The sequence below is a fragment of the Peromyscus californicus genome, unplaced genomic scaffold, assembly GCF_007827085.1.
Source record: "Peromyscus californicus insignis strain IS unplaced genomic scaffold, ASM782708v3 Scaffold_6__1_contigs__length_162567912, whole genome shotgun sequence".
NCBI classification, from domain to species: domain Eukaryota; kingdom Metazoa; phylum Chordata; class Mammalia; order Rodentia; family Cricetidae; genus Peromyscus; species Peromyscus californicus.
Genome location: NW_026294584.1, coordinates 17,489,052 through 17,503,297, shown reverse-complemented (window position 1 = coordinate 17,503,297; position 14,246 = coordinate 17,489,052). Strand labels below are relative to the sequence as shown.

At 36.9% G+C, this 14,246-nt stretch overlaps 1 protein-coding gene across 3 annotated transcripts in view; it reads left to right on the top strand.

The window, feature by feature from the left end:
- Nucleotides 1-14,246, top strand: part of Krit1 (KRIT1 ankyrin repeat containing) — a 37,926-nt gene that overhangs the window by 451 nt on the left and 23,229 nt on the right. For 2 of the 3 annotated variants that reach the window (XM_052719908.1, XM_052719910.1), the window contains exons 2-8: nt 2,506-2,609; nt 3,646-3,805; nt 6,043-6,135; nt 7,788-7,917; nt 8,460-8,703; nt 8,881-8,996; nt 10,070-10,213. In XM_052719908.1, coding sequence (XP_052575868.1) covers nt 2,508-2,609; nt 3,646-3,805; nt 6,043-6,135; nt 7,788-7,917; nt 8,460-8,703; nt 8,881-8,996; nt 10,070-10,213 — 989 coding nt within the window. In that variant the 5' untranslated portion in view covers nt 2,506-2,507. Of the gene's footprint in view, nt 1-2,459; nt 2,610-3,645; nt 3,806-6,042; nt 6,136-7,787; nt 7,918-8,459; nt 8,704-8,880; nt 8,997-10,069; nt 10,214-14,246 lie in introns of all 3 variants that reach the window. The other variant, XM_052719909.1, reaches the window with a different exon arrangement.

Here is a 14,246-nt window from a genome sequence, read left to right as displayed (position 1 = left end):
TGTCCCCGCCCCTCGGTACTTGTAGCTTCACCAGAAGCCTTTATGTGAAACCTTAAGATTTCAGCTCCATCCCTGTCCCACTCTCTCTACCAACTGACCCACAAAGGAATATTACCCCAGGTGGGGGCACTAAATGACAATTGTCCGCCTCTCCTTTATCAATCGTGGTGATAACCCAAAATGCCCCTTACGTATTTCTAAAAAGATCACAGAAACCTCTCCCAATTAAGAACCATCTCCACTTACGTAAGTCCTCATTATATCAGGCGTTAACGCCTGAGTATTTTCTCCGGTGCAGTGAGTCATGTAACATAGTAACAAAAGCTTTATTTCTTTTGACTGGTTCTCTCTTCCTCTCCTGTTGTGCTTCTGCTGCACCTGCCTTACCTTCACGGCTGGTGGGTTTGGTTATTTTCTGGCTTCAACCTTTTGTTTCCTTTTATGTCACTGGAAGACCAATTTAAGTGTTCCAGTCCAAATACTTCTTGAAAACCAATTTTAAGGATATTTGGGGAATATGTTAGTAGTGAATGATTTAAAATATATGGTATTAAAAATGAAACACTTTGTTAATAGACGTTTTCTTGTCATGAATTGATTGGGACAAGAATTAGTTTACTTTAACTTCTGTGTAGAATGTTAACAGCTTCTTCATCCCTCCTTTAGGAGCTTTACAGACAGCATTGTTTCCTGTCATTGCCATGTATGTGTAAAGTGTCACCACAACACAGTGCCTTTTAAAGAAGTTTGCAGTCTTTAAGGCATCCTTATATCTTATTCTTTATAGTTTATTATGTTTTCGTTATTAATCTAAGATGAAAATAATCGCTAAACAGAAGTTTTTGAGAAAAGTCTCTTTTTGCATTCGCTAAGCAGCTCCTTCTGCATGTGGTGGGTTTTCAGAATGCTCTTATTAAAATATTTGAACACTCGGGAGGCAGAGCCAGGCGGATCTCTGTGAGTTCAAGGCCAGCCTGGACTACGAAGTGAGTTCCAGGAAAGGCGCAAAGCTACACAGAGAAACCCTGTCTCGAAAAACCAATAAAAAAAAAAAAAAAAAAAAAAAAAAAAAAAAAAAAAATATTTGAACTGAAAAAGATTCCGTGAATTATATAGAATGGAAAGGAATCTGTCCTCAGAACTTTAAACAAAATGAAATGTCTTCATGCCAATGTTTCACTCTAACTTCTTCATCGAAATACCTTAGTTTCTTTGCTTCCAAATCAATGAAAACTTTTGTAATCCAAAAAGTTTAATTAAGACAAATATTTGGGAAGTAATACTTGTTAAGCTTTTATATTAAATTTTATTTGAAATGTCAGAAATTACTGTATTTTGAAAGAATTTCATTTTCATAAAATTTTCAAAAATAAGACTTTTTTAATTCTAGGAAAATGAGTTAGGGTATCAAAGTGACATCAGTTGCATCTGAGAAAACAGAATAAATGTGTATCCTCTTAAGTAACATTTTCAACCCTTTCTTGAAAATGCTTTTTTTTTCTCTCCTGAGAGTTGAAGCAGAAACGGACTCATTAAATATGAAAAGACCATTTTAATGCCTAATGGGCCTTTTTAAAAATTGAAGAAAGTTCATGTCACTGTGACTAGAAAGGAAACTCTTTGGTTGATGTTCTTTTAGAAATTGACTGGCATATCACTGAGTGGAACCTTTAAAAGGCAAAAGGATAAAGTTTTATTCTGTCCAAGAGAAGCTTTTCAGTGTAGTTGTGAAGTGTTATTACCTAATAGCACTGATCAGAGAGAACACTTAGCAATCAAGTCTATAGCTGGAATTCAATTACTTTTTCCAAAACTGCTCAGCAGAGACTTAAAAAATAGTTTTTGGGGGATAGGGAGGATTATATACATCGACACAGTGACTGTATTTAAAAGAAGAACTTTAGATTATCTAGGGAATTGATAACAGAAGCAGAAAAGATTTCTTTTGTCAACTGACCAAATGACCAAATGGTTCAGGTGGGCATCTCCAAAGGCAGTTATAAATCCTAGGTGAAGTCATCCAGGTGTCTAAATCAGTGTTCTTGCTGAAAGTTACAGAGGATCAGTAGGTATAAAGAAAGCAGCCAGCTACTTCCAGCTTCCAAACTTAACATATGTTTGTATACTTTATGGAAAATAAGAGTTCATTATTCTGAACCACTATTTCGAGACATTATTTACTTTATAAGATATTTTATAATGATACCACCTTTTTAAGCCCCAAAGACAGATTCTTGATTCTTGATGAAGATAAAGTTAAAGTCAATTCTGGCTTTCCTTTTAGGTGTTGTATATTGTAAGATATAAAAAATCCAACATTTTATAATTGTTTTTCAAAGTGGATATTTAAAAAATATTTAAATATTTAAAAAACATTTTAAAAGGTTGTTGGACTGGGTGTAATGTGTATATATTGTGTGTATAAAAATATATGTGTATTTTTTTTACCTTGCCACCAGTTGTGTCATTTACTCTTCCAAGGAACTTTTTGTTTGTTTTATAAAGCAATGGGAAATCCAGAAAGCATAGAAGATGCATATGTTGCAGTTATCCGTCCAAAGAATACTGCCAGTCTCAACTCGCGGGAATATAGAGCTAAGTCCTATGAAGTGAGAAAATCTAATAACATTTGTTTCCTATCGTTGACTATCATTCTGTGTACCATTTACATATAGAGCATTCTGAGCATATGCTGCAGTTATTATTCATGAGTTGGTTAGTCTAGATCTCTACCCAGTTGTTTTTTTCTGTTGCATACCTTTCAATAACTTGTCATTCATTTACATGTGTAAATTATTAGATAAAAAGTTATTTGAGGGACTGAGATGTAGATCAGTTGACAGAGTGGTTGGCCAACAGCAGCTTAAAGGTCTGAGTTTGATTCCTAGCACTGCATAAAACCAAGCAGTGTGGACCTTGACTACACAGGGAGCTTGAGGCCAGCCTGGGCTGCAGGAGACCTTACAAACGAAAGAAAGAGAGAACAAAAGGCAAAGTCACATTTTTGTTGTTGTTGTTTTTTTTTTAGAGACAGGGTTTCTCTGTGTAGCCTGGCTGTCCTGGAACTCACTCTGTAGACCAGGCTGGACTCAAACTTGGAGATCTGCCTACCTCTGTCTCCCTAGTGCTGAAATGAAAGGCATGAGCCACCACGCCCAACTCATGATTTTCTTAAGTTTATTTTCTTAGGTCTTTGTATAATTTATGGAATAACTCAAAAATTAAAAACATAATAAAAAATAAATTTGTTCAGACTTTTAATATAAAGATTGATATTGGTTATTTTCAGATTATTAATTATATCTGTATGTGTGTTTATATATTACTTATAAAAATAAAACTGAATTGCTTTTTTTTCTGTATAAGAAAAATAAGGCTAATTTCTCTAACATTGGCCTTAAATTGCTTTTGTAAGGTTATCTGAAGCCATTTCCCAATCTCAGTTGCACTATAGATTGACTTAGGAAACTACTTGTGTTCTGATTTAATAGGTCCAGAGAGAAGACTAGCATTGGTACTATCTTAAAGCGTCATAGGTTATACTGTAATATGCACCTAGGGTTGAGAAAGACTGTCAGATTAAAATAGTATTCTAGGGCAAGTGCATTTTAAACTTGGTATTAATGCCGTTTTTCCTTATCTAAGATTTTATTGCATGAAGTTCCCATTGAAGGACAGAAAAAAAAGAGAAAGAAAGTTTTGCTGGAAACTAAACTTCAAGGCAACAGTGAAATAGCTCAAGGCATATTGGATTATGTAGTAGAAACTACCAAACCAATTTCTCCTGCAAACCAGGGCATCAGAGGTAGGAAACTTTCTCTCTCCCTACAGCTGTTGGTTTTCAATAGTTAAATAGAATAATGTGTGTGTGTGGGGGGGGGCGGTTTGGAGGGAAGACTTGTTTTGTTTTGTTTGTTTTGTTCACTATGTAACCTTAGCTGGCCTGGAACACAATGTATAAACCAGGCTGGCCTTGAACTTGCAGAGATCTGTCTGCTTCTGCCTGAGTGCTGGAAATAAAGACTTGTGCTGTTTGTGCCTGGCCCAGAAAAATATTTTCTTTAAATATTTTAAAATCAATTTATTTCTATGTTCTTTTCCATTTGAAAAATTGGGAAAACCTCAGGAAGTTGTTAAACTGTAGTCCAGAGCCTTGAAGAAGTATCTTCAGTATAATTTTATTAATTTTTATTAGCAAGTATTAATTGTACAAAATAGATTTAATTATAGACTTTTCCAGTGTAATTATGTACTTTATCATTTTCACTGTTGCAGTTTAGTCCCGCTCCACCCTGCGCTGGCCCTCTTCTTCCCAAAGATAACTAACTCTGTCCAGCCCACACCATGTAAGGAGTTACAGAGTTAGTGATTTATGTATGGGGAGACTGCAGTATGCTTTTCCAGATAATTCTCTTTGAGCTATTATTTTTATTTCTACCAGACATAAGCCTCTCTCTATGGCTAAATGAAACATAATATTCATGGATTAATTAGCCTCCTCACAAAATCTTTAAGTTACCAAGATAATACAGTTTTCTTCTCATTTTGGTCATAGAAAGAAGAGCCTTTTCAAAAAACCAAACTGAAAGAATGTTATAAAATATTAACCTTGGCCAGGCAGTGGTGGCATGTGCCTTTGATCCCAGCACTCTGGAGGCAGAGGCAGATGGATCTCTCAAGACCAGCCAAAGCTACACAGAGAAAACCCTGTCTCAAAAAAACCCACACAAACAAATAAATAAATAAATAAAAAGAAAGGAAAAAAAAGTATTAACCCTGAAAGATTGGAGCCCATTTAAAATATTAGATAATGTACAGCCTGTGCAAATTATTGAAAAGTAATAACCTATTTTTTAGCCTCTAAGACACAGAGAGGAGTCACGACAACATTTATAAATTGCATATATGTTATGATTTAAAAAGGAAAGTGTTCAGGGGCTGGATAGATGGCTGAGTGGTTAAGAGCCCTTGGCTGCACTTACAGAGGACACAGATTTGATTTCCAGCATCCACAACTGTCTGAAGTTCCAGCTCATAGGAAGTTTCTAGTACATTAAAATATGGCCCTAAATCTGTTAGTTGATTATCTATATATTGATCCTGTAGTGTCAAAATTTACCAACATTTATTTTGATTTTTTTAATTAAAAACTTTGTATGTTGTGTATGCATGCATGCCTATATGCTCATTTGGGTGTGTGAGTATGGGTCATGCTTGTACCATAGCTCATGTGTAGAGATGCTAGGGCAACCTTGAGTGTCTCTGTCCTTGCTTTCCACCTTGTTTGATAAGGCATTTCTTGATTGCTACAGCTGCATTCACCAGGCTAGCTGGCCTTCAAACTTCTGAGAATTCTCCCATCTACATCTCTCATCTTGCTGTGGGCCATGGAGTATAGGCACACAGTAATGTGCCCAGATTTACATTAGTTCTGAGAATTCTCACACTTATGCAAATACTTTACCCACTGAGTCTTCTCCCCAGCTTCCAGAATTACCAGTTTTTCTTAGTGCACATAATATAATATAATATATAATAAACTGCCTTTTTGTATGTTTGAGTTCCTTTTCTAAAAATCTTTATTTTCTTTAGTCTTTTTGTGTTTGTTTTAAAAATTTTATTAGTATTAATTTATTACTAACATTTTCATATATAAAATATATTATATCTCTAATATATATAATATTTAATATAAAATTAATGTTAATATTGATATTTAAATTTTATTTATTTTTGTGCTGCAAGAGATCAAACTCAGACCCTTGCTCCTGTTGGACATGTGTTATACCAATGAGGGGTATCTCCAACCCCTAAAAACTTGTTTTCTAATCTTGAAGGCAATTTGTAAGATTTATATATCTATTATCTTCAGCCAGGTTTGATGCTTTGCACCTATAATCTTGACACTTGGGAGGCCGAGGTAACAGGATCATGAGTTAAAGTTAAAGGCTAGCCTGGGCTATAATGAGGGACTCTATCTCAACAAAGCAAAGAAGCAAGAAAACATCCTCTTACTTCATCTTTACTCTTTTTTTTAATGAGGAAAACGCGTGGTACTGATGAAGAAATTTCCTCTCGATGGAGAGAAAGCAGGCAGAGAAGCGGCACTGTTCATCGTTCCGTCGGTTGTCAAAGGTAATCTAGTTAGATTTTTAGGTAGTTTGAATGTCAATTGGAAATCTACTGAAGTCTTAGGAATGTCCATTTATAGTTACTACTGTAATCTTGTTATACATGTTTTTAAGTTAACAGGAGAAAAAAGCTGTCCTAAATATTTTAATTTTAAGGGAGTGTATAGGCTCTTGGCTACTTCATACTGGTTTTCATTGCCGTTTTGAAGACGGAGATGTGAAGAGAGAAGGAGTAGTTACAGTTAAAAGGTTTAGGTTAAGGAGCTAGAGAGGTGGTTCAGCAGTGAAGAACACTGACTGTCCTTCCAGAGGACCCCGTTCAAGTCCTGTCATTGAAACAGTGGCTCACAATCATCTGTAACTCCAATTCCAGGAGATCCAGCACTGTCTTCTGGCCCCTGAAGGCACCAGGCATACATGTGGTGGACAGACATACTTGTAGACAAAACTCATAGACATGAAATAAAATTAAAATTAAAAAAAGTATTCTGGCTGGGCAGTGGTAGTACACACCTTTAATCCCAGCACTCGGGAGGCGGAGGCAGGTGGATCTCTGAGTTCAAGGCCAGCCTGGTCTAAAAAGTGAGTTTCAGGATAGCCAGGGATACACAGAGAAACCATGTCTCTAAAAAACAAAAACAAAACAAAACAAAAGTATTCTGGTTATAAAGCAATTTTTCAAAGGATATGCTATTAATAGGCTAAATATACATGTAACTTATAATGAGACCAAGAAAATGTCAGTTGTAGTTCTAAAATACTGTCCAGTAATATTGTTGCTAACATTTGCAGAACATAAATCTAATATAAAAATTTTAATTGAGCTTTTGACATCTTGGACTAATAGCAATTTTGAGTTTCAGTTCAGATCCTATAGCTAATTCATTTTGAGACTTTAGGTGAATCTTTAAGATTTAAAATTTAGCTTTATGTAAATAGAGACAGCATTATTCCATGCTCACACTTGATTCATAGTATAGAGAGAATTCATTGAGGTATTTGATATGAAATTACTTTACAACCATAGAGTGTTGGCCAGCTCTAGCACGCAAGATTCATTCTTCTAAGTGTTCTCAAGTTTAAAAAATATCTAGTATTTTAAATGTTGTTGGAAATCTTAATAGAGTGTTCAACATTATTGAGGAAGAGATTATAAAGATTATAAATGCTGGGACCAGAAGGCTGGCTTAGTGATTAAAAGTGCTTGCCAGGCAATCCTGATGACCCGAGTTCCATCCCAGGAACCCACATAAAACAGCCAAAAGCCTCTGGAATCCCAGCATTCCAATTGTGAGTTTGGGAGGTGGAGACAGTAGAATGCATGAATCAAAAACTCATGGGCCAGCTGTCCTGGAATCTGCTACACATAGCAGAAAACAAGACACACATTGTATCAACAAGGTGGAAGACAAGAACCAACTCCCAAAAGTTGTTCCCTGATCTACACACAAACACACTAAATAAAATTTAAGATAGTAAATGCTGTTTTCATCAAAGTGGACAAGTCACAGAGCTGGCTGTCACTTGAATCCAGGCCTTGTAATTCCAAATTCAGAACAATTTCTGTTAAGTTCACAAATTTTGAGAACATGCTCTGTATTAAGAAAATGTATTTGTAGACTTTATGTAATGGAATAATTTCTTTTTCTTTTTCAGATAATACTAAATATTCATATACTCCAGGATGCCCAATTTTTTACTGCTTACAGGATATTATGAGAGTTTGTAGTGAATCCAGTACTCACTTTGCAACACTTACGGCAAGGATGTTAATAGCCTTGGATAAGTAAGAAACACATTAAGAATATTTTAAATCAATCATAACTGAAATTAGTCTGACGTACACTTCTGGGAAATATTAATGAAAAATAACCTATTGTATTAAAAAATGGTCAGATTTTAAGTTATAAGGATGAAAAATCCCCCAGCTAAGACTGCTTGCCTACTTAGAGGATGTTAGTTTTATTTTCCCAAAAGAAGAAGCACTTCCCAGCTTTCAGGATCAAGGTTCTTCTCTTATAAAAATAGGCATAGTAGTTACTCTTGTCAGTGAGCAAGTCATAGTCTGTCTTCTTTTGTGTACTATCACATCTCAGGAGGCCCAGTGTAGAAGTACTTCGTACTTTTTAAAGGTGTTTTATGATTATAATGGCATAGACTTTAGAATAATTGCTGTATCTACTAACATAGTTTGTAAGTACTTAACACTAAAGCTATTTTCAAGCTGAACATAATATTAGAACGTGTCACATGTCAGAGTTGTGGAGTAGTCTGCCTTTTTCACCTCCACTTTTGAACACACACTTCTGCCTCTTTCCTCTCTGCCAGGTGGCTAGATGAACGTCATGCACAATCTCACTTTATTCCAGCTTTATTCCGACCCTCTGCTCTTGAACGGATAAAGACAAATGTTATAAACCCTGCGTATGCTGCTGAATCAGGTCAGACAGAAAACTCACTACATATGGGCTATAGTGCACTAGAAATAAAGAGTAAAATGTTAGCCCTAGAGAAAGCAGACACTTGCATTTACAACCCCTTGTTTGGATCAGATCTTCAGTATACAAATCGGGTAAGCATTGAATTTTGACTCTGGTTTCAAAAGACATTTCAAATATAATTTTTTCTAACAAAGATGCATTACCTGTCATTGTAAACATTAAAATAACATCTGTGCTTTATATGTATGAAAATCAAGTATTTGAGACTTTTAAGGAGTTTTTAATTTTAATTTTTTTTCCTTTTCTAGGTAGATAAAGTGGTAATAAATCCATACTTTGGTCTAGGAGCTCCAGACTACTCAAAAATCCAAATTCCCAAACAGGACAAATGGCAGCGAAGCATGAGCAGTGTCCTGGAAGACAAGTATTGTTGGGTTTATTCTATTGGCTTTCCTAACTTGCTGTTAGAATGTGTGTAGGCAGTAAGTGAGCAGTGTGGTCACTGGCCTACAGCTGCGCAGTGATAGGCAGTGAGTGAGCAGTGTGGTCACTGGTCTACAGCTACACAGTGATAGGCAGTGAGTGAGCAGTGTGGTCACTGGTCTACAGCTGCACAGTGAGAGGCAGTGAGTGAGCAGTGTGGTCACTGGCCTACAGCTGCGCAGTGAGAGGCAGTGAGTGAGCAGTGTGGTCACTGGCCTACAGCTGCGCAGTGAGAGGCAGTGAGTGAGCAGTGTGGTCACTGGCCTACAGCTGCGCAGTGAGAGGCAGTGAGTGAGCAGTGTGGTCACTGGCCTACAGCTGCGCAGTGAGAGGTAGTGAGTGAACAGTGTGGTCACTGGCCTACAGCTGCGCAGTGAGAGGTAGTGAGTGAGCAGTGTGGTCACTGGCCTACAGCTGTGAGCAGTGAGAGGTAGTGAGTGAGCAGTGTGGTCACTGGCCTACAGCTGCGCAGTGAGAGGCAGTGAGTGAGCAGTGTGGTCACTGGCCTACAGCTGCGCAGTGAGAGGCAGTGAGTGAGCAGTGTGGTCACTGGCCTACAGCTGCGCAGTGAGAGGCAGTGAGTGAGCAGTGTGGTCACTGGCCTACAGCTGCGCAGTGAGAGGCAGTGAGTGAGCAGTGTGGTCACTGGCCTACAGCTGCGCAGTGAGAGGCAGTGAGTGAGCAGTGTGGTCACTGGCCTACAGCTGCGCAGTGATAGGCAGTGAGTGAGCAGTGTGGTCACTGGCCTACAGCTGTGCAGTGAGAGGCAGTGAGTGAGCAGTGTGGTCACTGGCCTACAGTGTGGTCACTGGCCTGCTGCGCAGTGAGAGGCAGTGAGTGAGCAGTGTGGTCACTGGCCTACAGCTGCGCAGTGAGAGGCAGTGAGTGAGCAGTGTGGTCACTGGCCTACAGCTGCACAGTGAGAGGTAGTTTTCCTAGATGGAGCACATCTGTTTTGAAGTAATGTGAGTGTCCGCAGTGTTTATACTTTCTTCATTTCTTTTTTATGATTAGAGAACGACAGTGGGTTGATGACTTTCCTTTGCATCGAAATGCCTGTGAAGGAGATTCAGAATTACTAAGCCATCTTCTTAATAAGGGATTTTCAGTCAACCAACTAGATAATGACCACTGGGCACCCATTCATTATGCATGCTGGTAAATAGATTATTCTTTTTAGGAAAATTGAATTCATAGTTATAATATTATTGTTTCTTATCAGAAAAATGTTCTCATTCCAGACAGCATCTGTATCGTGTTTGTCTTCGGAGCGTTCTGTTCTGATACTTGGATTATTGTGTATATGCAACTGTTCGTAATTGCCAAATCTGCCACAAGTAAAGCACTGGCAGTCTTAGCCATAGCAAGCCATACAGTAAGATGGCCAATGTCAGTGCAAACTGTGATATTGCCCTTCATGATACTATTGTTTTGTATTCATTGGTTTATTCTTACTGTAAAATTGACATTTGTTATGTACAGGAGATTTGACCTTATTCCATGTTAGGAAGTTACCCATTAGATGCGTGATGTTAAAGGTCTTTCAGAATCTAAGGTATCAAGAAGCCTACCAAATCCTTCTTGAGAGAGTCTGAGAACCTCTACCTTCTGTTTTATCAGATGTGAGGGCTGGAACAGAATTGGGTTGTTCTTTGTGTTTGCTGCCCGATAGACCTTTGGCACTGTTACTCTTCTCCCATAGTAATGCTGCTTAGCTGAACTGAGTTCTTATTTCATAGCAGTAATAAATTGTTATAGATTATTGTCTCAAAAAGACATAGTCATTCCATTTTTTATGAGATTGCTTTTAATGCATTGTTTTAAGTGATCTAACCTTTGTAAACAACACTACATTTTTTCTTCCTATTAAATGTCCACAGCATCTTAGTTGTGTCCCACTGAACGAGGAACTTCACCTCTCTGCATTTCAGTTTACTTATCTAGAAGTAAATTATAGTAAGTAGGGTTGAGAATAGCTTGGTGCTAGACTTGCCTAGTATGTACAAAGCCCTGGGTTCAGTCGTCAGCACTACAAAAAAATAACAAATAGTAAGTAATTAGACCGTTACAGAGTTCTTTTCAATTCAAATTTTTTATTTCTCTGATTCTAATATTTGTATCTAGCTGTTTGATGGTTATATTTAGTATATATGCTTTTTCTATGTCTCTAAAAATTTTTCTGTTGTATCTATAAATATGCTCTTGATAGGGAATGTAGTTCAGTGGTAGAACACTCAATCAATGTACATGAGTTCCAAGGTTTAATCCCTAGTAGCAGAGGAAAAACCAACAAGCTTTTATATTTATATTTAGGAAGCTACCCTAAGTAATCTTTAGCTGATCTCATAGATTTTCCCTCACGTAACTAATAAATACTGGTAGTAGAAACAATACTTAGAGCTAAAAAGAAGATGTAGATTACACTTCAATCCTCAAAATTCACTGAAGAATTGGGAATGATAGCATCAGTGAACGTTAATTTAGGAATCCCCGACTTACAGATTTGAGTGTGCTTTCCATTTTGCAGCAGAGGTTATTTTATTCTCTAGTAAAGGAAAAGGGAAACTTTGTATTGCCTACTTCATAAAAGCAAAAGTATAGTGTGACATTTAATGTGTTTGGGGATATTCCGAGGTTTCAGTAGCAATGGTTAGGTCCTTATTAAGTTGCTTAACATCCTAATAGCCTGCTTATGTACTTACAAGGTGGAGTTTAAAATGGTATTTTCCCTAAGATAAAATAGAAAATGCAAATAAAGCAATTGAGAGTACATAGTAAGTGTTGAGTAAATGTTGGCTTTGATTAATAAATATGACTGAGGTAGAAAGATAGCTCAGTTGCAGGACATATGCTTAATATGTCAAAAAGGAAGGGAAGGGGTGAGGGGGAAAGAGAAAGAGGAAAAAATTGTTAAAATGCACAAATCACGATGTCTGAACCTAAAACTTACTAATTTTTAGTATTCTTAGTTATAATTTATTAGTAGTAGAATACAGAATGAAAAATTTCTCCTTTGATAAAATTTTCTGTCAATTGAAAATAATGATCATTATTGGATTACTGTGAATCTGAAGAGAGAATGGTTATAGTTCAGACTGGTTGGTACATTCTTGTAACCCAAGCAATTGGGAAGCAGAGGCAGGAGGATCACTATAAGTCTGAGCCCAGCCTTGTCTATATACCAGCCAGGGCTCTAGACTGAGATCCTGTCTCAAAAGAAAAAGAATAAAAAGCTTACTTTATTTTGAAATGTATTCTTAGTCACTGACTGATGACAGGATTATGAAGGGACATAGGCTATTTCAGGTTTGGTCCTGTCTTTTTTTTTTAACCTAGGTTGGCCTTGAACTCTTGATCCTACTGCCTCTGCCTGCTAAGTGCTGGGGTTACAGACAGACACCGCCATTCCTGGTCCTATCTTTATAAGATCAAACTATATGATTACCCCTTTGGAGCTCATCCTTAAAATTTTGCTAAGATCAAGTATTCTTAAATTTTTTGGTTTGAGAACCACTTTTTTCTTTTGAAGTTATAGGATCCCAAAGAACCTTTGGTTATGTGGAATTAATATAGTAATATTTAATACTTTAGAAATAAAAGTGAAAATGTTCTAATTAATACCAAAAAAACATAGTATGTATAAAACAACATGGTTTTGTGAAAAAATACCATATTTTCTAAAATAAAATGTAAAGGCATTGTTTTATAGTATCACAGATCTCTAGTCTATCTAGCTAACAGATGTCATCTCATTTCTCCTTCCCCTTCCAGTTCTTCCTTCAGTCTGTTTCAAAACATGTCAGGAAGCTTCTAGAAGACTCCATCCTATTCCTTTGTTCTCAGCAAATTGGAGTTGAAGGGGTTACATTATCGTTATTACTATTGACTATTACGTTGATGTTGTCGTTGGCCTCTGTTCTGTATTCTGTCCCATCGAATTCAGAAAGCCAGATTCTCACTGGCTCGTAGTCAAGAGATTGTGGATAAATTACATAACTGATTCAAATGCCACTTTTCTAATCTGATACAATCACCTCTACCTAACTCATCATTTGTTGTGGAAACTATATTAAATCACTGAATAAGAAAAATGTAAATGGCATACAAAACTCATGTTTGTATCAGTTATTTTTGTTACAGTTTGAACTGTTCTCCATGGCATACAAAACTCATGTTTGTATTAGTTATTTTTGTTACAGTTTGAACTGTTCTCCTCCCTCTCACACTCTCTTTCTTGTCTTTTCCTGAAAGGGTATTTTTCTAAATTGAGCTCAGTGTTGTAGGATCAGTATCTTTCTCTAAGTTCTTTGTCAAGGATTATATATTCTTCCAGACTTATCAACAGTTATGCTCAGTTAGATGGTTTCACTTATTCTCAGACCTTGCCTCCTTCCTCAGTACTGTTAATGCACTTTGAGTTGCTACTAAACAGTTTAATCCTTTCTCTTAGGAGCTTAAAGCACTTTAAAAAATTCACTAACACCATCCTAAGGGACTCCCAAGCTGACAGAGAACAGAAGCACATAAAGGAAGATGAAAATGTGCAAAATGAGATAAATTCTTAAGAGAAACAAAAATAAAATGCAAAACTGTATTAGGAAGGTACAGTGTATTTACTTCAGAATAATAATAATAGAGTTTAACCTGAACAAAATGGGGGAAAGGAAAGAACATTAAAAATAGTAAAAAACACAGTGTGAAGTGATATGAGGGAGGAAAGGCTAGGATACAAGTGGCCAGTTCAGAGTGTGATAAACTCTCCGAGTGTGATAGGGGCTGTGAAGGAGGAGAGAGCAAAAGTTGAAGGCGAATCAGACCACGTTTAATATGCTGTATCCCCCAGTGTACTACAGCAAAAACCACATTCCCTTCCCTTCTTCCCTACTACCCCTTATTTCCAAACAGCAGGTACCTGTCTGCCTTTCTTCAGACCAGCCTTAGGCATGTCTCTGGTCTGGACTCAGTCTATCTGGCACTGCTTTGACTCTCCTTTGGACTCGAGACCTTGTCCTGCTTACTCCTTCTTCCCAAACCTAAAATACTCTGCTTTTTTCACCTTTAAGTTATGTCCTATTTAAAATCCAATTCAGATTGTTTCTTTTCAAAATACTTTGTAAAATTGCCTTGGACTAGAGTTTTATCTTTTCTCTTTTCCAATAATTTTTAAAGAGTATACTATTTTGATCTTTAA